Here is a 25,161-nt window from a genome sequence, read left to right on the forward strand (position 1 = left end):
AATCTCTTTAGTGTCAGTAAAGGGACAAGCACGTTTCAGCCTAAGCTACATAAGACTAAGGACTTACACGACATTAATGGCCAGTTCAGCAGCAAAGAAGGGCTACAACCTTTTCTGAAAGGCCCGATGAATACCCCCTTTATCTAAGGAGACAGAATAAGCACAGATTGCAACCAGAGATCAGGCGTGAACTCCAAAGGTCAAGAACTGCACCTGCCCGCACACCGATCCTTAGCAGCACAGACCAGGTACCCCTACTCCTCAAGCCCCCGTTCATAACTCTATTTAACACCCATCCCCAATGACGTGGAGCAGAACAGCGCAACCCTCTGGTTTCACAGGTAACACAAACGAGACCATGACATCTGGCTGGAAGAAAGACAGAAAGTGTCTCAAAATGCAAAAAGCTGGTGCTAGGCAAACAGATGACTTCGGTGAATGCCAGGGCAAGAAAAGTTCAGGAAGTCCTGATATGAGCTGTGGATGGCTTTTTCCACACAGAGGCCCTGGCTTTCCAGAGATATCACACCTACAGGGAACACAACAGAACACACACAGCACACGTTCCTCCCAACCGGCTCTTCCCCACGCGATCTGTCCTTACCAACGGCAGCGGGGGCTGCTGCCGAGACGGGGTGAGGGAGAGGGTCCCGGCCTGCCCCCAGCTGCCCACCCCCACGAGAGGGGCCGGCAGAGGCCCCTCGGAAAGCAAAGCCAGCCCAGGACACACCTGCAGACCATCTGCCCTCCTGACAGGAGCAACCTCGGGTCAGAGCTCCAGCAGCACTGGCCTGGTGCCGGGCAGCAGCAGCACAACAGCCCCGACGTCCGCCGGCCCCGGCGCGCGATTCCGGGCTGCTGGACGTCAGCTGCAACGCTGCCGAACCCCTGATAAACATCAGGATGCCGGGCGTGAAACCACCGAAACCAGCCGGTGGGAAAATTCAGGTTTCCACAGCAACGCAGGCAATGACACACGGTGCTTCAGCAGTGCATTCCTGCGTTATCAAACACCATCGGCATGTGTATTCCAGCCTGCAGCTACACCGGCTGGAGGACCCTCATCTCATTTTCCAAACGCTGCAGTCCTGGCGTTGGAACACAGAGCCTCAGCTGCCAACAAACCAAAGGTGGTCGCAGCGCTTAACGACATCCCTCACCAGCTCCAGGCTGCAGCAGGCATTGCTCCTCTCACCTTCGAGCTCCCTCTCACATGGGTTAATGGCTTTGCTTCTTGGGCAAGTTTTAGGGATTTGAAACAAGAACCCCTCGCTGGGTACAGACGAGTGAGGACATAGAGCACGCAGCAGCAAAGCCCGCTCGCTGCCAGCTGTGCAGCGCAGAACACACCGGCACGGGTTACGGTTACCCGCGCTGAATTACATCCAGTGGTCTCTCGCTGGAGTGAAACGAAGAAAAACAAATGCAGTCACGAGTAGTTCAGAACAGAAGTGACCAGACTTAAAATAAAATCAGACTCCATGACAGTAGCACAACGGATTAAAGGTAAATATTCATAGCATCAGCAGGATGAGAGAACACAAGTTTTTGCTAAATCAATTCAAGCAAGTGTTGGAGGCATTTCTGTAACAACGTCAATCAAAACACAGTAACTGGAGTCATGACTGAAATGCTTTAAAATATGCACCAGTTCCAACCCAAATTTCAGACAATATTCTAAGGAAAAAAAGTGACACAAGGAACATGATAACCACAAGACTTGAAAATACATTAGCTACAAACTTCGCTGATCGTTAAACACTTAGGAAGGACCAGTGGCTTCCAAAAAGGGCTCTCCCAGGACCCTGCACTAGGAGCACACAGGCACACAAGTGACCTTGCAGGTAATCCACACCCAGTGCTGGCCAGGTTTACAACGTTTGACTTTCAAACTACAATGGAAACGACAACAAAAGCAAGACCTGACCACTGGACAGTCCTTGCTGCACCCACCTCTTCCCTTCCTGGGGTTCAGAAAAAGCACAGCCACCACCCTTGCGGGTGCAGGCAGGCCTTAAACTGAGCTAGGTATAAATCAAATCACATCCTCAAATGAGGGGAGAAAAACGCCAGAGCTTCTTTATCATGCTAGTTAGACCACAGAAGGATAATCTTTTCTGAATAAAAAAGGCCAACAGGACAACACCACCAGGATAATCCCCTTTGTAAAAAAGTAAAAATTTAAAAAATGCATCTACTGTTACCTTTAAAAAAAAAAAACCCATAAAAAAACAGGGATTCATTTCAGTTAACTGCCCATTATTTCTATTAAATGCTGTTTTGAAATTCTGCTGGCCCCCACGTTTCTGTCTGGTTTCCAGAGCTCCACTCCTCCCTTACTGGCGGGCTGGTTGTGCCCATTCCTCTGTCTGCCCACTCCCGGGGGCTGAGGCAGCACTACCTGGAGTCCCGACACGCTGCCGGAGCTCGCCAGCTCGCTTGTGTGGGTACACAGCCAGCTAGATGGGGAAGCCCAACAAATCAAACAAAAGCCTCCACTTATTCCTTGAGCAAATGGTCACTGGGCAAAGGAGATGCCTTTTTAGACGGAGCTTTAACAGCTGTTCTGTCAGAAAAGCACTCAAAAAAATAAACAATTGATTAGCCCAAAGCTGCCTCCTAATCAGTAGGGTAAAACAAGGCACACAACACGAATCTAGAATAAAATGAACTCTGAAAAGGGGAAAAACCATGCTCTGAAAAACTATACATCTGTTAGAGTACTTCAGCAGCCCCGGAGACCTGAGCATCACTGAATAATTTGGATTGGGAGGGACATCTCTAGCCAAAGCTCCTGCTCCCAGAGGGTCAACACCAACTTCAGACCAGCTGGCCTGGGGCTCCCTCCACTCGGGTCTTCAGAAGCGACGCCTCAACCCCCCGCCCCAGCACTGAGCAGTCCTACCAACTGAGGAACAGATGCACAGATACAACAGCAGGTAAAACATTATGGGCTTACTAAAGGCAGCACCGCACAAAGTCAACAGAGCATATTCCTTTGAGGAGCTGAAAAAAAACCTGCTGCATAAAGTATACACTGTAGCTCTTACTCATCAAGGCTCCAGTGAAGTGACAATGACACAGCAAAGACGACTGGTAGTTAAACAGCCGGTTGTGGTCACAGCCAGAAAGAAGCCTGTGAGGAAGGAGAAACACCTGTGGTACCCCCAAGCTGCTCCAGTTGTTAACGAGAATGCTCCTGGACTGGTCTCCTACAAGCCTCTTACCAAGCATTGCTGTTAGAAGAGGATTTGCACCAGAACTGTGGGCGAGAACTAGCACAAGATCTGGCCAAGGAGATGACAACGGCGTAGAAGCAGCCCTCCTGCTGGGTAGGACCAGGAGGTTCGGAGGCAGGGAGGCACTACCAGCAGAGGAGACGGGAGAAAAGACTCATCCTACTTCCTGTGCTATCTACTAAGGCTCTGCTCAGACAGGGAGTAGCAGTGAGTCACTGCTGAGGACACTGTCAGGCCACAGGTGTGTCAGAGGACTGTTGAGAGCAGCCTCCCCTGCAAGGGAGAACAACACCGCCAGCTCCTTCGCACGAGGAACTACAGCGAGAAGTGTCTCCCCAGGCCAAGGCTGCCGGAGCAGGCGGCCTTCACCCACAATCCTGGCAGAACTCGCATGGGAATTTTCAGCATTGTGTTTGTTATCTCCTACCTGGCCTTCAGGAGTTAAGTTTTTTCTGTAGACACTAAAAATGAGGAATAAAATATTAAGTGACAAGACTTGACTAGACAGAACTGAAACAAAACAAATAGACAGCAAGGATGAAAATACAGGTCCTTCTTCTGCCCATCCAGCCACACGCCCCCACTGCTGATCCGAGACAACCACAGGACTGTCTGACTGCACAGCAGGCAAACGTAACCCACTGGAACAGCAGAAAGCTATCCTGGCCTAAACCGTGATTTATTTTTAATCCTTTTTGGCTAAACTGTATTGATTTAGCTTGCTAGCAGAAGAGTGCCAGCACAAACGGCAGGGAGGGATCACAGCTGGAACTAAGGAAGGGTAAGGGGAAAGCAAAGCCAGCCACCCTCCCCACTTAAGCTGCAACAAGATGTTAATTTAGTTCCTCTGATGTACGAAAAATAAACCATCTCTTAAGAGCAACCACTTCCATCACAGTTGGTGAACGTCTCCTAACCCTAAGGAAAATGCTACTATTCAGGCAAGTAACTTGACGAGATTCAAAAAGTTTCCCCAAGTTTGGATAAATAACTGTACCTCCACAATGCTGGTGCCTGGTTTAAATATATTTGTAGCCATTAAAAATGGTAAAACTCCCTACTCAGTCCAATGCAATGTATAGTACTGACATACTACTAAAAAATACAAACACAATATTTAATTTTTAGCATTCCGATAATAAAAATTATAAATAATTGGAACACCACCCCAGAAGTTCTAGATACTTAGTACTCCGAGTGTGTCAAAGCCTACCAAATGCCACTACAGGCCCCCCCGAAGCGTAATGCCTGAGGATACAGAACTTCAGCAGGGAAGCAGCTCCCCCACCACGGCACACACCTTCCCAGGCACTCAGCTCCCTGTCCTCCTGAGTCGGCTTCCTCGGGGAGCACGGGGAAGTTCACCATCTCCCCGAGTGCCTATCTACTGATCCAGCTGTGTGTCAACTTCAGCACTAAGACTGCACTTTAAAAAAGAGAGGTGGAAAAAACCAACCCACATACAAACATAGCCAGGGAGGTGAGCCCAGTAATACCGAGACCTTAAACAATGACAACATTACCACAGCTATAAAATGAAATTGCAGATAGGCCATTCACGTATTCCGTGCAATCTGCAGCTATCACTGCAAGCAAGACTTGTCCAAGCCAGAGTATTTTCAAGTCCTTTTGGCTCAACAGTTATAACTGATGGCTAAGCCAAGATTTTATAATACATATAACATCATCTTACTAAGAACAGAGGTTAAGCAAGCAAGTACATTGCTGCTTGCTCCTTCCAAAGCAGCAATCCTGTTGCTTTGTTAATGAGGCTAAATCAGCATAAGCAGAAAGCACAGACGGTGGCTTTGTCCACACACCATGTGTCCCTCTCACCTCTCCCATCACCACAAACGTCATGACAGGCAAACTCAAGAAACCTTTATTTTCGAGGGAGTTCATCCATGTAACATTTCCAGAAGGCTACAGATGAGCGGTCTTTAGACAAACTTACCTCAGATTTCATCAGGGTCAGGATTCTAGCCAAAGCTTTGGATTCAGGAGACCCAGAGATCCAACTTAACAGCTCACAGCCACTGAACAGCAGACATCCTGCCCTCCTTCCTCACACCCACCCTGCACCACCACCCCCACTCCTGCCATGCACCTCTGACTCCGAGCAGCTCTCTGGCAGCTACCAGCATTCAACAGCCCAGCAAAGAGGCAGGCCAGCTGCTAATTAGCAATTTATCCTGGCTCACGGAAGGTTCCAAGATGCATGAGAGAAAGCAGGACCCGCCTTTCAGCAGTGCACATCCACCTGATTGGTATCAGCTGTGGGAGAAGCCCTCACCTCACACCTGCAGCCTGGCCTCCACCCTCCATCGAGGGGGCAAACCCAGCCCCCCAATGCTGAGCCCCCTCACACCAACGACTTGCAGGTGGCAGCAGGATGAGCATCAGCTGAGGATGAACACACTCAGCTGTGCCTGTCCACACACCCAGCAGCAGGAAACCCGGGTGATGAGGGAGCCACAGCCCAGCATATTGCACTGAACCCCTAAATCCAGATTTCAGTTCATTTTAATAAACTGGGCTAATGGGCCCCTTACAGGAGCAGCCAACTCAGCTTCACTTCCAGATGCCTGGGCCACCTCCACCACCGATGGCCTCAGCCTGGCCTCCCTCCATCCCACCGCCACACCTGACACTTCTCTTCCACACCAGAACCTGGGGAGACTTGATCCTCCTCCACCGGGCACGGAGATACCACACTGGGACCACTCGGTCACCTCCCCTCCACCAACTCCTCAACACAGCCAGAATGAGCATTTCTAACACCTTCACACTTTGCCATTTGACGGTTGTGCAAGGACTGAGAAGCTTTAAAAATAATTTTGAATTTAGTAGCATATCTGAGTGACACTGTGATTTACTAGACACACAATGTCAGCGAGATCTGAGATGACAATCTCTGTGACCCTACAAGGCCACACATCGAAACCTTTGCAAGAGGTGCACCACACACCTCAAAGCTTTGAGGCTTTCTGAACAGTTGGGCAATGACAGCAGCTTTCCAGGATCCCCACATAAAACTGCCAAACAGATCCCGCTCTGCTTCATGGACAACGGGGTGGCAGCCCTGGGGAGCCTGTCTGCTCACCCAGCTCCAGAGCAGAGCCAGCTCACCCAGCGAGTCCCACCGCAATGCTGCTGGCGTCTGGGAGCCAGTCCAGAACAGGCCACAGCTTTCGTGGCCGTGGTGGCACAAGCTGGCTATTATGGAGCCAGACGATCTACTGGCCCTTCCCAATTTAGGTTCTAGAGACCTGTATTACCTAAGGAAGTACGCAGATAAATATGAAAAACCAGAAGGACACAGAAGACATCCTTTAACTCATAGGTGTAGTTATACCCCGACTATAAGGAAACACTAAAGAGAAAAAGATATGGGGAAAAACCTGGCAACAAAATGGTATTACCTCCTAGCTTCCACGGACTTAAGGCTCAAGGACCTTCCAGAGACTGAAGCTGTATCTCTCAATTCAAACCAAGGAAATGAGGCAATCTGATCATAACAGAAAGTCAGCCTTTCATTTTCATTCAGGTTTTTTTTTTTTTATTACTATTACTTCTTTTTGGACACAGCAGAATCAGGATCTGATGACCACAAGACTATGGTTTCCATTACACATTGGCCAGAACACCTTATCACTAGCTGGCTGTAAGGAGGGCTGGCAAAAACTTATAAAATCAGCCAAGAATTTTTTTTTTTTTAATAAATGGTCATTTATTAAGGTTGTTCAAACAAACAGACAAAGAAGTTTTAGTGAAATGTCTCTGCTTTCATTTATCAGAAAAAATGAAGCAAGATTTCATACAAACACACCAAAAGCTAAGAAGAAAAAAAGCCTGGCTGGTGTTCAGCAGAAAAGAAATACTGAGAATGTGAAGCCACGTCTCTAGTGTAATTTCTCAATGATTAAAAAGTTAAATACTTTTGTTGACTTATTTCAAGAGTTGACGACAGTTTACATAAGCTACTCCACAGCATGAAGGAGACCTGATACTCTCTCTCAGAGAAACTGGATAAATACATCGAGGAGGACTGCAAACAGAGCACAAAACCAAAAAAATTCCTTTGGCTCTCCTCCCTTCAACACATCCCAGAAAACTTCTTCCTTGCTATTAGTTAATCTTCCAGAACACTTCGTTCTTGGAAGACAAAATGCTTCTTCATCCTCCAAAGACCTTAAACACAACCACAACCCACCCACAGACGCAGGGGGAACAGAAGAACGAAGAACCATTTGAGCGGCGATGACCTTACATGTGCACGGACACCAGGCGAGGCTCAGGGAGCAGCGTGCTCGAGAGCTCCCGGACACCAGCCGAGGCTCCCGGACACCAGCCGAGGCTCCCGAAGCAGCGTGCTCGAGGGCTCACGTCCAGTCTCACTGGGAAGAGGCCAGAAGCAGAGAATTCTTCCCCACTGCACCAGTTACCAGATCGAAGGTTGATGAGGAAGTCATCCCAGGACACCTTCTCCTGAGACTTACTCATCACTGCCATCTCTCCAAAATCCTGCCACGGACCAGTGTGATCATCTACACAAAGATGCTTAAAAAGAGTAAAACTCTGAACTGCTTTCAATTAAAAACAAACACAGAAAAGCACAGATTATATGAACATACTTCCCTCCTCAAGCCAGGATTACTCAAAACTAGGAACTGCCAAAGGAAAGAGGACAAGATTGTGCACCATTCTGAACAATTCTGCTCTTCTCCAGCAGATAACTACATTAAAAAAAGAAAACCTGTCTTGAGTTGGCATGACACCAACAAAACAACACTAATCCATGCAGTTAGGCACAAAAATAAGGTACTATAGCTTAAACGCAAAGCACAACTCATTCATGGAGTTATTCCTCATATCCTGACAGTGTTCTCAGAATTGTAGATATTTCCTTTGATTACAGGCAAGGTTCCTAATTCCTAGAAATCAGGATTCTGACAAATATCTACATCCTGCCAGTGCACAGGAATTAAGGTTAAAAGAATGGAGGGAGGAAAAAATGAGCAATTACAAATATACACATCAAGTTTGTTGCCCAGTCAAGACATCATCTGGAAGACAGACATTTCATAATACATTTCCAGGATCAAGTTCTCAGATTTGGTTTGGGGAGGTTAGAGGGGGTGTTATCTATTTTAACTGCAGCTAGCTTCCAGGTCCGTGCAATTTAACCACATCTCCTACTTTAAAATTAATTACTAGCAAATTGCTCCCTCTTTGCAGAAAACTATCCATTTCCTAAGGTTTTGTTTTAATTCCTTCTTTATGGGAGGGGAGAGGAAAAGAGGGAGGGAGCAGTGGAAGGGAGCGCTCCAGCATTAAGATCCTGGCAGTTTAAGAACCCCACGCTGGAAAAAGCTGGCATGACAGCAGGTTAAGTACTTCTGAAAGCTACAGTTCTAGTCCCTGCTGAAGGTAAATAAAACCCCTGGCAAGTTTTAGTAATGAAATGGCTGCAGCTCACGTCCCCAGCTGAGCTGAGCATGCCAGCAGTAAAACCACATTCCTTTCTCCCCGTGCGCAGGTCGGAGAAGTCACCCAACCTGCCACTGCATTCCTACCCAGCTTACCGAAAATAACAGTGTTTACAAGATTACACTTCATTTCTTTCTAAAAGGGGACAGAGCTGCCTAGTAGCATTTCTTTCACTGCTACAGTAAAACTCTCTTATTCAACACAATTAAACATTTAAGAGGAAGTAGCAGTGAAAGCAAAAGATGAAGAAATTTAGGAAAGTTAATGAGATTTTCTCTGTTCACCGACACCAAAATTTACAAAACAAACTAAAACTACTCCTGCACATCAATACTGCATCTACGACTTTTTATTGACTGAAGCTGTTGGATAACCCATCCCTCACGGCTATGAAAAGGCCTGGCAGTTTCCAGCTCACTCAGAAAAGCCCCAGTTTCTATGTGTTTAATTAAGCAAGAGGTCTTGGCCCCATATAATCCTCCAGGACTAAGAGGCTGTCGATTTAGCCTGATTCAGCTGAAATCAGTTAGCTGCCAAACAGGCTGCATCTACATCAGATCTTGCGACACGGGCAGACAGCTGCCACACAGAGCCCCCATGGCACATGCCTCGTCTGGGCTTCACGCAGCATCACCCACAAGTACGACACGGATACAGGTCATAGCACCGAGTCCCGCAATCTCTGATGTGGCCTCCGGATCTTAGAGCACCTGTGGAGATGGTTTATCTTGCATAGCGAGCTGTATTTGGTTTAGAAAGGATGAGTATTTTGTAACCCCTTGAACCTCTCAGTGTCTGAAGAGGCAGCTCCAACCTAGAAGCTGCAGTGGTGCGCTCTTTCTTCCCAGAACACCCTAGGACAGTCATTTTACTCCCTTCTGAAAAGAAAGCTCATTTTGCGCTCGTGGTTATCATCACCCTTGGTTATATTTTCAACACAGAAACACGCAGACCCTGTCAGAGACTCATTAGAGCCGACTCCGGGCGCCTGCAGAAGGCTTCGCTCCGCAGGCCTGAGGCTCACAGTCCATGTTTACTCCCCGGGAAGATGGTGTCTGTGCAGAAACGGGGAGAACCTCGCCTTTCCATTCCCCATCACACAGTGCCCTCCAACGGCCAACCCAGGGCACGGGTGGTGGAAACGCCAACCCCAGCGAGCCCCCTCCCACCGGCAGCTCCATCCCCGGGGTGGGCAAAGAACCCACGGGCTGTGCAGGAGAGCAGGGGCGGCGAGACGCAGCTGGATGTAAACCCAACGTTTTTTTCGCTCCCTCAGATCTGCATTTTAGTGCAAACCACCTTGAATGTCTTCACATTAATTTTACGTTAAAACTAGAATTTACTTAGTGTCAGTAACAGTGGCCAAAATGGGCTGGTAACTCATTAAAAGCAGGTTTAAAATGCAAGTTTTCATGAAAACCCATTGACCTACTGAGAACCACAGCCTATTCATTTTGTTATTATGCCACAACAAGTAGATATGCAAGCCCTTTCATTTATGAAATGCTTCCTTATCTGGACTTTTAAAATCATCATTTAAAGTTTTACGTGCTGTCCCTGGGAAGCCAATGCACTTAGAATCTATAAAACCAATTTGGGTTGGGTTGGTTTTTTTTTTTCCATTTAAAAAGTCAATAAAAAAGTTATCATTCTGAATTGCTTATTCCTAAGACACTGTGTCACTGCTGTGACCAAGGGAGGCCCCTGCTCGCACTCTGATGGAAGAGTGATGCTTTTATATAACCAGAGCAGAAACAACAGGCCTCTCTTTTTTAACGAGTCTGCTCGCAGCGTTGTTCTCGGAAGGTGTATCTTCTCAGGAACCCGAGGGGGCTTTTCTAGATAAAAGCCTCCTGCTCCAGGTAGGCTGATCTGGAGTGAATGAAGCCGGACAATGCACCCAGACCCACGCAATGAGGGGGGGACGCAGGTTCCGAGCCCCCTCCAGGCGCCGGCCCTGGGCTGGGAACGCCTCGGCTGGCTGCACAGCTGCCGTGCACGAGCAGGGTGAGCAGCAAGAGTTTTACCATCGAGGCAGCGTATCAGGAAACATTGCCTTCAATAGAATTCAACCACCTAGAACAGACGTTCCCCCCCCAACTCACCATCAGGCTTATTTCAAAAATTTATGGTTTGCTTGAAAGGCAAAATAGAAAAATCCAACAGTGAACTCTACTGTGTCACCGCTTTGTCACTGAGTCAAGCGGGGGAGGAAACATTGAAGGCTTTTTCCTCAGTAATAAATCCAGCTAATCAGTAAGCAGTGTGATAACATGCTCCTTCCAAAGCCTTGGTAGCCCCATGTCATGGACCCCACCAAAACACCCAGCTGAACTTCATTAACATGACATTCAAGTAGAGGGAAAGAGACACCCACCAGGGAGATCCCTCCAGAGCCACAAATCCATCAGGAACACAAAAGCCAACTTCCCACGTGCCTCATCTTGAAACAGTTTGCCCAGAGAGCTTCTCCGCTGTATTGCAGCCATATTCCCTGTCACCTCAGGGCCCAAGCCGCACTTCACCATGACAGCACTGTGGCAAGTCTTATTTTTATCCTTTACCCTGATGTTGGGCAAGATAAGCCTACGCTTTACAGAGGTTCATCCCATCCACAGGTACCGTTGCCGTCATACCTGAAAACTGTTTTCGCTTGTATTTACCAGAATTGTGTCATTAAAAGCAGAGTGCCCCAGAGGCTCCTGAGGTCTTGGAATCCTTCAGGATTCATTCCTTACACACAATGCTTTGCCCCATACAGTACACAAGAACTAAGATGAGAAAAAGAGGCTAAGCTGCAGTGCCTACCTCCAGAACTTTTTTTTTTAAGGCATATGCAATTATATCTCATGTATCAAAGTATTTTCATGAACATAAGCTCCTTTTTGACAATTTCCAATGCATGACAAAATGTCATCTCAGTAGGAAGCTTGTAATTTCAGTTTATTCAGTCACAAGTCACAGAAGTTGAATAGAACTTGAAAAGAGAAGAATGCTGGAATTAGAGAGAGCAGTTTCATATATGAACCTCTTTTTTGCCTATATTTTAAAATATAAAAAGATACCCTTTCTTCAAAGATCTTTTTCTGAAGACACATTATTTAGTCAACCAAGTGAGATACAAAAAGCTGCAAGTTTTTCTTCTACCTAAGCACACTGAGAAAGGGGAAGGGAGTACTTGTGGAACCTTCCATTTTGTTTGGGCCACGTTCAATTCAATGACTCTCAAGAAACCCAAACTGAAACAAATGAGGGGAGTACTTCTCTAAGGGAACGTATTATTTCCTTTCTTCTTATGGGGGGAGAGGGGGCGGGGAATAAAGACAACTAAAAAGTAAATTAAGTTTATGAGATTAAGCCAGTAATTCCTAAAAATCAACGTTCCTGACGTATTCAACGGTTCAGGAACAACTCCTCAAACAAAGGATCACTGAAAGCTGGGGAATCGCTTATGGCACCTGGGCTGGTGCTTCTGGTTTCGCCCCCCTTCTCCCCGCAAGGCCAGCACTGAGGACCCGTCACTGTTAACAGCAGCAGCATTTCACAGACACAGTCTCACAACCCAAGCGTGTGCCACAGAGACACAGCTTGGGTTAGGAGGAGGAGGGCTCTACGCAGGAACAAAACCATTTTCAGCTACGAAGGGGTGTAAGTTTTTTAATCTACTGGCATTTAAAGACTGCATGAGAGCACCTAAGCTTCCAATAGCCTATGTAAACATGATTTCATAGAATCACAGCCTGGCTAAGGTTGGCAGGGACCTCTGGAGGTCATCTGCCCCCCCCCCCCCCCCACCAACGCGAGCTAGAGCCGGCAGCCCGGGACCATCTCCAGATGGCTTCCGAACAGCGCCAGGGACCGAGACTCCACCACCCCGCTGGGCAACCAGGGCCACTCCTGAAGTCACCCTCACAGTGGAAAACTCATAGGAAGCAAACCTGACTTACAGCAGTAAATCTGATTTACAGCTAATAGATTAATCTCAAATTTTGTATAGTTCACATTTACAAAGAGGCAGATTTATCAAAACAACATTTGAAGAAAAACACAGTCTGACAGTGGCTAAATGCGATGGTTGGCTTGTCATCTGTGACTCAGTAAGCCCCGAAACTACTGAGTGTCTTAACGCCTATGAGAGTATTTGAACAAAATAAGAACAGATGTCCATATTGAAGGTATCCACTGAGAATTATAGCTATTTACAGAGATTAATGTAGGCACAAACTCTGCAAACACTTAAGCATATGCTTCATTTAAGACATGAAGTAGGCCTACTGACATGTTCATCTACTGTGCAAGCAGAAGTTAAGCCTGTGCTTAATTATTTGTAAGAGATACTGCTATGTTTATGGGAAGCCATTAAGCAAGTCTAGCTTACATTTAAACGACTACTTTTTGCAGTCAGGAAATGCGCTTGAACTGGTAGTCCTACATCAGGCCTACTTAAAACCCTACATAAAGCAGTATACAACAGAACTGCAAAACTGTACTGCAAACCGAGGTAGGAACAAGGAAAAACTAACGGCCGCGTATGTGATTCAGCCTCTCAAGACTAGCAAAGAGATTTTGCTTTTCAAAACAAAAAGGCAAGTCCAAGCCAACACTAATGGGAAGCCATTACCACAGAAGCTAGCGCGCCATGAAGCTGTAAACATACCTGCCTCCCTCAACCTCTTCAGATTCACCTTTAATGAAGCTTACACATCCAGCCGCCTTCCTGAGGGATTCTCCTCCTGCAGCGCTCTCCTTCGCCCATACGTTGACCACAGACCCCACAAGAGTTTGGGCTGCTGGCGCATTGAAACTACTGCCCATCGGGCTGGGTAATACCGCCTGCGCTCCCCTCCTCACCCCAGCCCTTCTTCCTCTTTCTTCCACCTACTTCCATTTGCTGTCTCCTGTTGTATTTTTCAGATGATCACTGCTCTGCGAAGCGTCCAGCGCCATCAGGGTCGGCAGCGATCCAGATGACAAAGAACCGGTCCGTTGTTCCTCCCAGGTAGGGTGGTTGCAGTCACCACTGCATCTGTGATGTGGGACCACCGTGGGTAACGCGGAGAGACCAGAGACTTGCCTTCCCAAGCAGTTCTTTTTCAAACCGCCTGGTTTCACCTCGGGAGGCCAGCCACAGACGTCTCTTCCTACTCGGACGGCCATGCCCACCCTTCGGCGGGCCAGGGCGCCAGCCCGCGCTGGGGACACGAGCCCCGCTGCAGCAACGGCCCTCGCCCAGCCGCCGCACTCCTCCGTCCAGTGGATTCCGCCGTGTACTCGTTTTCCTTAACATTCTGTGCAAGCACCAGCACACGTCGAGGAAGCGGGCAGGGACAAAAGATAGCGGCGAGTACGCACGCCACAAAAAGAGCAGCAGCCAGACTCCAGCGTTCCGCTCTCAGCCACCATTTGGGGCACGGCAGGGCGGCTCACAGGTTTCCCTTTTCTGCACAGATCCCCCTTGCTAACACCCCCGAGTCCGTGAAGGTGTGTCACCGCCGCCCAGCAAGCGCCCTGGGGTGCCCGCACTGGGACAGCAGGCCCCGCCAGCCCGGCTCTTTCTTCAGCCCAGAGAGGTCCCCGGGCACTGGGAGCGGGACAGATCCCCACCGAGGGCTCAGCACCGGCCCCAGCAGAGAGAGCAGCCCGGGGACTGCTGCCAGCCGGGCTCCTCCACACGGGAAGGCTTAGGAAAACAACCAGGGAGGAACAGCTTCCCTCCGATTTTGTGCTCGCCGTGGTACGCGCCCAAGGCTCTTGCAGCGCGCTTCCTTCTCCCCTACCTTCACACTCATCCAGTACATTTAAACCAGACTGCGCTCACCGCTTCACAAATCGACAAAAGATGAACCACCCACCCCCCTCTTTATAAAAACACCCACTCCAGCCAAAGAACCTCTGTTCCAAATAGAATTAAACAGCACAAGTCATCTAGATTTGGTGCCATTCAAATATAATAGGTAATAAAATTGTCTGGCAACTTCCACAGTCAGATTTTTTTATGCCAGTTTCTTCTATACCACAAAAAAAAGTGACAGACGGCCCTTCATGTTGAGTCCCGTGAAACCAGACATAATATTGTTGTAATTATTATTATTATTCACTCCTGTAAAAATACAACCTGGGCAAGCCATATGCCCGATACTAGCAGTCGATGCGCTGAAATCACAGAACAGTAACACAGCTTCGCCCTTTTCCGACGCTTTATTACACTGCTTACTAAGAAAAAGGAGTGCCTGGCCAAGGCGGGGAAATAATAGGGGCATTAGCTCCGATTTCTAACATTCAGGGCAGATGAAGCGGACTGCTCCGCTCATGCATATTTAAGGCGTTCGCACCGCATCTGGCTCTGCAGGAGCCGTCCCCCGGCAGAGCCACAACACGGGCACTACTTGTCACCAGTCCGACCCAGCTTCGCCAGCCCCATCTGCGTGTGACACCCGCTCCCGGCACAGGGCGGGCCCGGGCCCCCCCGCCCGCCCCGGGGACACCGGCCGAGCCCCTTCACCGGGCCGGGCGGGCGAAGCAGCGGCTCGGTCGCCAGCCCCGGCTCTTTGTTCGCCACCAGCCCCCCCCAACCCTCCCCAAGCCCCGCCGCACAGCGCCCGGGCCCGCCCGCGGACACGGGGGGGGCTGCAGACGCTCCCCCGGTCACCGCAGGCGGCCGCCCCCGCCGGGGGCTCCCCGGGACAGGGCACCCCACGGACCCGCCGCCACGTCCCGTTCCCCCCCCGCCCCCCGCACCCGCGGGTGGCGCCGGGCGGGGGCGCGGAGCCCCGTGGAGCCCCACGGGGCGGGGCGGGCTCTCCCGGGCGCCCTCCCGGACCGACCCTCGACCTTCGCCCGGCCGGCGGGGGCTGCTGCCGGGGCCGGCTTCGCGCCGCCCCCCCCTCCGCCGCGGCGGCTAATGGCGCTGGGGGGCGGCCGGGCGAGGGGCGCCGGTCCCCCGGCGGCGGCGGGGGGGGCTCCCAGGGACACACATGGCGCCGCCCACGGCCCCGTCCACCCGCGGGGCCCCGACCCACCTCGTCCTCAGAGAGCCCGTACACCGGCTCCACCGCCGCGGTCGCCATGGAGCCGTTGCGCGGGGCGTCCCGCTCGGCCCGGCCCAGGTGAGGAGCCTCCGCCTCCGCCCGCCGCTGCTCCTCGCCCGCGGGCGGCGGAAGGCGGCCGCCGGGAGCCGAGCGCCGGCGGGAAGGGGCCGGGGGCGGCGCTGTCCGGGGGCGGCGCTGGGGCCCGCCCGCGCTGCCGCCAGCTGAGGCTCAGCGCGGCCGCAGGAGCGCGCCCTGGCCGCGGCGGGGAGCCCCGGGGGCGGCTGACCGGGGGCGGCTGACCGGGGGCGGGGAGCCCCGCCGGGCCGGGCCGATCCGCCGGGGGGGGTGCGGGGACGGGGCCGGGGGGGGCGGCGGCGGCGGAGCGGCACAAAGCGCGGGGGGCGGGGCCTCCTCCCCCTCAGCCGCCGCCGCCCCGCCCCGCCCTTCCCCCAGCGCGCGCAGGGCGCCCCCCGGCGGGCGGGAGCGGCGCCGCCGGGGCTGCGGGGCGGGAAGGGGGCGGTGGCCGCTCCCTGAGGGGACCCGCGCGCGGCCGCCATTGCCCGGCCCCGCGGAGGGCGGCCGCCGCCCGCCTGCGTCCCGTCCCCGGTGCCCCGGAGGGGCCGGGCTGTGCCCCCCCGCCCGCAGCGCTGTGGGGTGGCGGCAGCTCCCCGAGGACGGGGGCCCTGCCGCGGCCCGGCCCGTGATCGGCGCTGCGGTGGGGGGGGGCCGTCATCGCTGCTCGAAAACGGGTCGTCCCGGGGCGGGGGTGAAACCGAGTAGAAGTTTGTTAACGAAAAAGTAAATACAATAACCCGAGCGACCGCGCTCCCGCTTCCCGGGCCCTCACCGCCTCCTCCCCCCGCCTCAGCCCAGGCACCGGAACCGGGGGCGGCTCCGAGGAGGGGACGGGCCCCGGCGAAGGGCAGCGGGGGGGTAAAACGCGCGTTTCGGCGGATTTTTGCCGTTTGTCCTCATCCTGCGGGGACAGGCGGCTGTGGGGTGGGCAGGGCGGGAGCTGCGCTGGGGCCGGGGGGGACACAGACACCCCGTGGGGGGCTGGCGGTGCCACAGCCCTGCCCCCAGGGCGAGTGCTCGCAGACACAGGTTTTGGGGGGGTTTTAGCTAAATCCCAGCCCCCCCGGGTCAGCAAGGGGAGGGAAAGCTGCCCGCAGATCTCTTCAGCAGTCATTATCATTATTCGGCGCGGCTTTTCCATCACTTGGCGTCGTGTTTTTTGAGGAAACAAAATATTCTGGGCATTTGGACCGAGGTTATTTCTGGGCAAAATCAAGTCACACTTCAGTTCTAAATTACTTCCTTATTTGATTTCTGCTCCTTCCTTAATTGGCTGGCGTCCCCTCCCCGGCCATGCCCCACCCTACGCTAATCATTTATTATCAGTTATCTTTTGGCAATACGATAGCACTTCAGTAGAGGCTAATGAGCTACAGTTTACGTGAAGGCTGTTCTCAAACCCATTTATGCTTTTACAGGGCAACAACCGATTTCTACCACGTTTAAGAGCGCAATGTGTTAATAAAGCCATGTGGGGCCAGTGAAGAACCTCCTGTCACCGCACCCCAAGACATGGCCGCCCTTGACACTTTGGGATTGCGCAGCAGCCCTCGCTGGCTTTAGCTTTAGCCTTAGTCTTGGCTTTAGCTTTAGCCTTAGCCTTGGCTTTAGCTTTAGCTTCACAGGCCTGGCGCAGGGCTCGCGGCACGGTCTGGCTCAGTAACCTGCACGGGAACCAGCAGCGGTTTGCGTGAGCGCATCAGGCCCTGAGCTGTGGCAGCACAGAAACTCGTCTGGTCTCCTGTTACCCGTGTCTCCAGCGAGGCACTGGGGACGTCCAGGAGGAGGAATACGGGAAAGAACGGGGGGACAGCAGCCCCCGCAGCCGGCCTGTCACCGACAGAAAACGGTCATGATGGCCCGGGAACTGTTTTCCTCTTACTGTGTTTTTACAGCAAAGGGTAAATTGGCCACTAACAAAAAAAAACCATCGCTAGAGGAGCTTTGTCATAGAGGTATGTCTGCCTGACAGACATCCCAGCCTCTGTATTTTCAGATATCATCTTACATGTGTTTTCTGCTCCCGAGAGCCGAGGGGAAAGGGAAATAGGAGATCCCTTTTTCTGGAGAGATTCCACAAGCAGTCCGTAAGCCAGAAAGTGTTTTTCCAGCCTGTACGAAAGCTCTTTCTAGGGAGGGAAGGATCTGACCTCTGCCCAGGCAGCAGAGCACAAGAGCTAAAACGGCAAGCTGCTCAAGTACAGCCTGTGGAGGCATTAGCCTTTGTACTCACACCAATGTCTCCTGGTCATAAACCTCATGCGATGCAGTTAACACCGGCACGTCTCGGCAGGGTCTCCCCCAGCACCGCACGCTGGAACCGCTTCTGTTCCCCTGCCTCAGGGTACCTGTCCCGGCGTCCCCTCGGATGGCCAGCTCCACAGGAGCGCCTGGGCACCGGGCTCATTCAGCGCTTCTCCTGTCAAGATAAATTCAGTTTTATTGCTCTTTCTCCTGAGCTCAGCGATCACTCTCAAATCTGGATCTAGCTTTTCCCCATGCTTTTCCATCACCTGCTTCAACAGCTCAACAGAAGCAGCTCCACCACTTCTCATCCCCTGGATGCTGCAGAAAGTCAGGATTCTGACATCATTCCCCTCCCCAAGGGTCCTTCTCTTCAGTCACCTCTGTCTTGCTTTAAGCCTTCGTATTACAGCTTCAGAGCTCTGAACAGCACGAGCCACTTCAGGCTTTTTCTTCTGTGCCACTTTGCCATGATACAAGCCTTGGCTCATCTCTGGGGATCTGACCACAAGGCAGAGGTAAACTGCGTCCCAGTCTGAAGGGCTAGCTCTGGGAAATTCAGGTGGTACTCAGTTACCTCAAACTGTATGATTTCAGGAGTCCTTAAAATACTTTTTTCAGCAGTCGGTTTCCTAAACTCATCTCAGTCATTGCGAACCAGTATCTTCACGTGTCAGCAGCTGAGACCATGAGCAGGAAACTTAGGAACCCGGCATGGATGATCAGGAACGTTTGTATTTCTGTAGTACAGAAAGAAAAGGAAACAGGTGACTGGAATTCAATGACTGTATTAATTGGCCTGTAATCTGAACACCGTAAAGCTGGTGATACACGGAAATCTCCAAATCCAGATCCTTTCTGCAACACGTGACCACAAAGGGTGAGCCCTGGATGTGTGCGCCGCCAGGCCATCTCCGGGCCTCCTAAACCACAGCCGTGGGTTTTTACTTCCACGTTACAGCCTCTACCCTGTTGTTTTTGTAAAATCAGATAGCACTCCCGTCAACAGGTTCCACCCAAGGGAGAAACAGGTATGTAAATAAGCTGGAGGAAAGGATCTCTGATGACAGAGCAGAAAATTAGTACTCTCTGCCACTAACGCATCAACCCTATTGGATTGTAAAGCTTTAGTATCAAATCCGTGATGGAGATTACTTGTTTATTTGCTCATGAATGTGACATGCATAATTCCTCTTCAGAATTGTATTTAGAATAATAGATGGCCCCGGAGAGATGTAATTCATTTGAGAACGCTGACATCATCTAGGTGCAGCTCAGATGATTTATAACTGGCCTCTTTATATAACAGAGGCCCATTAATTATTTAAAATTTTCGGAGAAAAGATGGATTAAATATATATTATGGATGGTAATTGTCAGCTGAAGATTAAGCGTCATGCGAGTGTGTGGGACGGGATGCAGCCGGGAGGGAGGAGGACGCGGCACTCCCTGGCAGGTCTGTGTGGGCAGGTGGGAGGGGAGGAGTCCCTGCACCCGCCTTCACCCTGCCTGCGGCAGAGCGGGGCCTCGGGCCCTCCAGCAGCAGCCCCGGAGCCAAAGCGGGAGCAGAGTCCAGCCAGCCGCCAGCTCCGGGCTGGGGCTGTGGGGTGGGATCCCTCCTAACTCTTTTAACCTCGTCTGCCTAACAGCAGACGCTACTCCTATTCGTATAAACGCCTAATCCTGCCCTAAATCTCTCCAGCCACTTCCTCAGCAACGTCCTCCAGCAGCAATGTGCCCTGGGCTGACTACACAGATTAATAAAAAAATCTCATCCCTTTAATGTAGGCACACGCTTGCCGCCCATTCCCTGCTCATACTAAATAGCTGAATAATGCCAGTGCGTACTTCTCTGGAGAAAAAGTACTTTATCTGCTTTCCTGCATGGACCCACAGTCCATTGGCTTTTCATTCTCTCATATGGCAAATAAAATTCATAAAAATACCTGAGCACGTGCCCATCTTTAGCCTCCAATCAGTTCTCTTTGGAGGAGATTTGCTCAGGAAGTTGTCACCACTAATGTGATTTTTTTCCCCTTGGTATTACAGTGTAAATGCTCAAACATCCTCCAAGTACAACAGGGATTTTTTTTTTCCTGCTTCTCAATGCCAAGTGACAGACTATATTTCACAAAAAAATGTCCTTTAGGATCAGAACTATCAGCCTCTGGACAAGCTTGAACTAGCAGGGTAGTTTCGTGCAATCCAGCAGTCCACTCTTGGATGACAGACAGGGTCTGCTGAGCAGATAAAAACATAAATAGCATTTTATGTTCTTGTCAGGCACCAGTGTCCATCATGGGAAAATAAGCTGGTAAACAGGAAAACTTCTCACTTTGCATTCAGTATATTCTTATAACCCTACTCATGGAGTTCACTCTATCCCAGTGTACTAGACCTCTCCCAAGAAATCTCAAGTATATTTTAAATCTCTTCCTCAGAGTATGTGTGAAAGATTAAGAGGAATGAGATCAGAAACGCTCATTTCCCAAGGAACACACTTGCTCCCTGTCTCTTTCAATTCCTTTTTTTCTGTATACTCTGAACCGAAGTTTTGTAATACACTTTTTTCTCTGCATTGCACCATCAACATTCATTTTTGTATCAGATATATATTTTTGTTTCATTTTTAGCTCAGATTGAAGTATAATACTGTCCTCTAACTTTTGTACTAATTTTGGTCTTATCCCTTCCCAGGTAATTTTTCTATTTTTCCCACAATGACTCGATGATACCTGATATCACAGTCTATGAGCTATGAACTCCTCCAGTGTGGGAAAGCTTATAGCCCCATTGCACTTGAAAGGAATTATTTCCAATTACTATTATTACAATTACAAGTTACAGTTTTACTATTTTTTTTTTAGCTTTTAGGTTTTTTATTAATGAGAAGACATTTCCGGGAGGTTCATGACATATTCTGCGATTTTCAAATACTTGTATCAGATTTAATGAAGTAAGCAGATTTTACTTTTCAATTGCTTCAGCTCTGCCTTTTACTGCTGCTTGTTTCTATAGTTCCATTTTTATGGACACAAGGACCAAATTCATCTGACCTAGTCACTCTGGGATCCTTTTATCCTCAACAGAGAGAATCAGGAGCTTTTGAAATGCAATTCATCTCATCATCCTGAAGCAGACATCTGAAAAAAGTCAAATGAATGTTACCATGAAAGTGCCTCTTTCCCTCTATTGAGTGTACGAAGCCCAAGGCAATGAGCTCCCACAAAGGCATCCGCCTCGCAGGCGTCCAGCTGCAGGTGGGGATGGGATTGTCATTCACAGGCAGCCTAGATTCACCTGACCCAATTTTCATAATTTTTAACAACTAAATGCAATAGTTTAAGAATGCATTTCCCTTCAACGTGTGGAAATTTACATATGGAGTAGGAGTATTTTAACTCCACTTCTTCCCAAGTGAAAAGCAACCCACCTAGTACCTGAGCAAGCCTTCAGGCAGAGAAGAGCTGAGGCAGAGCGTAAAGCCCTTTACTGCCGTCAGTGCCTGCCGGACAACGCTCACTTCTTGGCATTGAGATTGTGTCACATTAGCAGGCACCAAGGAAATGCACTTGACAGAAAACCCTTCCCTCGAACGAAGCGGTTGCCAAAACTCCTTGGCCACAGTTCAGCCAAACACTTACGTGCTTTGCTAAACCGAAATGGATGGCGTGTGCTTAAGATGAAGCACTTGCTGTTAGTTCTTTGCTACATCAGGGCCCCTAAGATCAACTCCTATATTTTTTTACAGTAACTTGGAAATATTTCACAAACTATTCTGTATCAATTGCATGTTAGAAGAAGTTAAAACAACACATCTCCTATTAGTAATCCGATCAGGTTCACGATAATGAACAACATAGAAAGCACTCAAAAGATGTTCCAAGCTCTGCCAGTTGTGCTGCCAGTACACCTAGAAAACGTGTGGCAGCACCGCAGCAAATCCACATCAGTGTCATACAGAAAATAATTCCTCAAACTTCCAAATTTCAGGAGGCTATGTTGCTGTAAGAGCTCGTCCTGAAGCGGTACTCAGCAAAGTAACCCAAGGCTGAATGCGGGGCTCCCTGCCTCCGGCTCGCACTTCCAGAGGGCGTGTGACGCCGTGTTGGCACGTCGCGGACACTGCAGCTGCTTAAATCAGAGCAGAGGAATAACAGTAACCACAGGGAAGTTCTGCCTGTGTGGTCTGTCACACAGCAGCTCCTCTGCGGACGCAGCCAAGGCGCTCAGCCCAGCCGTGACCTCACCAGTGTGATAACGTCTTCCCCGGCCTCAGCCCGTCCTTCACTCCTGGTGTTTCCACAGGGAATGTGGAAGGAACACCGGGTGCCACGGCCCAGACTCGCAGGCGATGGGGGCTTGGGCACAGCCAGGCCGGGCTCTCAGGCTGACATACCACGGCCACGGCGACAATGCGGGGTTGGAGCACACGGTGGGGCTGAGACGATACGGGGGCAAGCTGGAGCACGGGAAAGCCTGATTACCTACGGAAAGAAGTTTGCACCATGCAGGTGGGTGAGCTGGAAGAGACTGCCCAGACAGGCTGGAGTCCATCCTTAGAGATATTCCAAATCTGACCGGACAAGGCCCCAGGCAACGTGGCACCGTGCTGCAGCAGCAGTCTGCAGTGCCCGGTCCCACCGCGCCTCGCAGGGCCTGTCACAGAGGAGCTCCCGGGGGCTGTGTGGCACCTGTGCACGGAGCTGCCATGAAAACATTAAGTCCTGCCTTCTTGCTGAGTCATGCAACAGAATCTGTTAGTGTTACTTTCAGGAGAGAGGTAGGAGAAAATTGGGAGGGAAAAAAGAAAAAGAGAAGCATTAGCCAAGGGAGCTAATTGAATATCTCAATACAAATGTTACAGGAGTCCTCTTTGGGGCCCTCAGCAAGCTTGTTGGCACAGACCTTTAGTGACTGCTTCGCCATTTTCCTAGAAATACCACGCATACATGATACAAAAATGTTACCTAAACATTGCTGTGTATTTAACAGCAAAACTTCGGTAATGATGAATAAACCAAAAGCCCAGTGAACAGGCTGAAACACTGCAAAAGTGTTGCCATTCCCACTGTTTGCAGCCACTATGCACTGCAAAAGCTTAGCTATTTCCATTATTTGTAGCCGTTATTTGTTTTCCTGCTGGACTTAACTGTACCAGCTGTTACTCAAATACTGGGAGACACTACTTAGAAGGTCACTGTAACATGCCAATATATAGACTTTACACTGCAAATCCCTGGTACTTTTAATCATCCACTGACAGCAGACACAAAGAAAATCTAAATAAACCATGATCTTCACAAATACAGATGGTTTGGATTTTATAGAATTGGCTTGAACAGATTAAGAGCCACAACCTAAGCAGCAAATGCTCTTTAGGAAATCAGATGGATGCCTCACTGGCTTACCAAACAGCATTATGATAATAAACTGCTGCCAGAGTCCGCCCCAGATGACGTGCTGTTCTGGTTACTGGGAGCTGGGAATGCTCTGGCAGCACAGCAGAGGCCAGACCGGCCGCCGGCCATGGAGGACTCTTCCCGCCCTGCCTGTCCCGGCTGCACCGCACCATGCTGGCCACTAGCCCACCGAGGCCACAGCAGGCCCCAGCCCGCGGGCAAGCATCCCCTCTCCCGTGGGGCTGAGGGGCCGTGCCCCTGCCCTGCGCCACCCGCTCCCGCTCTCCCTTGGGTCACCGCAGCAGCCCCGTGGGCAGCGCCAGGCCACGGGGCCATCGCCCCTATGACAGCACCTCGTTCCTTACGTGAGCGATCAGACTATTTTTAAACAAGTGGTGTTAGGGCTGAGGCATCGAGCGACAACTGTGGAACGGATTGACTACCCGGCCTCGTTAGACACAAACCACAGATCGTCTGGCGTGAAAATAGGGCAAACTGTGCTCTCCCTCTCGCGGCTGCAACGTCGTTAGATGTTGTGTACGACAACAGTAGTTAAAAACCACGCAGACGAGACCGCGCTTCATTTGATGGGGAACTAGCTGTGTGTTGATTTTTGTAATTCCTTGGTCTTTTAAATGATTATTGCTCTCCAGTGATTTCAAATGGGATTTTTTAAATGTTCTGTTCACAATGTATCGCTAGTTCCACTGAGCTTAACAAGTCGTAAAAGTAATAACAGAAAGTTACAGATTTTATCTTGCCGTCTTTTGAGTCCTTCGTTTACAATAGAATTTCATTACTTCCACAGAGGAGAAAATAAATCTACATCATACTGAGCTGAGAGAAGGCTGTTTACAGACACACTTCAACATAGTTCAATATTTAATGCTGTTACGGAACAATCTTCTGCTCAAAAAAAAGACTCTTCTCACAGTAAGACTCATCAACAGTGAAAATTTTTCTCTTTTTTTTCTGGTAAAATTTCATAAGAAATGTTAACATTTTATCAGGATTATGTCTGAATGACAACATTGCATCTATATTGTCAGTATTTATCTTAAAGCATTATTGAAATGTCTAGGGGCTGAATAATGTTCTGAACACAGAATACTGGTTCTGAACGTAAAAGATAAACGATTCAAAAACATGTTAGTATTTTGAAATTGAAATTGAAAATGTCATAGAAAACTCATCAAAGCTATAAACCAAGTTGAATCAAACTCCCACAAAACATAAATAGCTTTTAATATTTTATTATTGTTATTTTCTCAATTCTGTTCTTTTCTGGTTTGATGACTTTATGAGGATGAAACAGTAATCCCCTGGCCTGTATCGAGATACCCTTTTGAAAAGGGTTCTGGTACAGTCTGGTGGAAACGCCCAGGGAAACACCTCAAAAGACAGAAACCTTCTTGCTGCCTGGACTGGGCTGAGTGTCCTCAAATTATGGTAACTGTGGGTCAACCAGGTAAAAATCCCACACTAGAATTTCCTCTAGCTGCATGTCATTAAGTACAAAATAGCTTTAGGCAATATGAACTGATATGTTAAAGTACGAAATAGCTTTAGGCAACATAAACCGAGGCTTCAGAGTGGGCACTTCTTAAGCCAACCCATTTCATGAGTATCATCCCCTGAATGCGAAGGGTGCATTACTCTTACCTTTGTGCTAGGCTTTGCTGG

General features: G+C 49.9%; 1 protein-coding gene and 1 long non-coding RNA gene across 4 annotated transcripts in view; one reads left to right on the top strand and one right to left on the bottom strand.

Moving 5' to 3' along the window:
• Positions 1-15,924, bottom strand: part of LOC141917864 (E3 ubiquitin-protein ligase NEDD4-like) — a 176,091-nt gene extending 160,167 nt beyond the window's left edge. For 2 of the 3 annotated variants that reach the window (XM_074811492.1, XM_074811488.1), the window contains exon 1: positions 15,749-15,924. In XM_074811492.1, the coding sequence (XP_074667593.1) occupies positions 15,749-15,796 (48 nt within the window). In that variant the 5' untranslated portion in view covers positions 15,797-15,924. Of the gene's footprint in view, positions 1-13,611; positions 13,633-15,748 lie in introns of those variants that run through there. The other variant, XM_074811491.1, reaches the window with a different exon arrangement.
• On the top strand, positions 15,800-20,026 carry LOC141917866 (uncharacterized). The gene is made up of 2 exons (XR_012621485.1): positions 15,800-15,835; positions 17,251-20,026. It is a non-coding gene; the product is annotated as an uncharacterized LOC141917866 (long non-coding RNA).
• The last annotated feature ends 5,135 nt before the right edge of the window (positions 20,027-25,161 follow it).

Source organism: Strix aluco, chromosome W (assembly GCF_031877795.1).
Source record: "Strix aluco isolate bStrAlu1 chromosome W, bStrAlu1.hap1, whole genome shotgun sequence".
NCBI classification, from domain to species: Eukaryota; Metazoa; Chordata; class Aves; order Strigiformes; family Strigidae; genus Strix; species Strix aluco.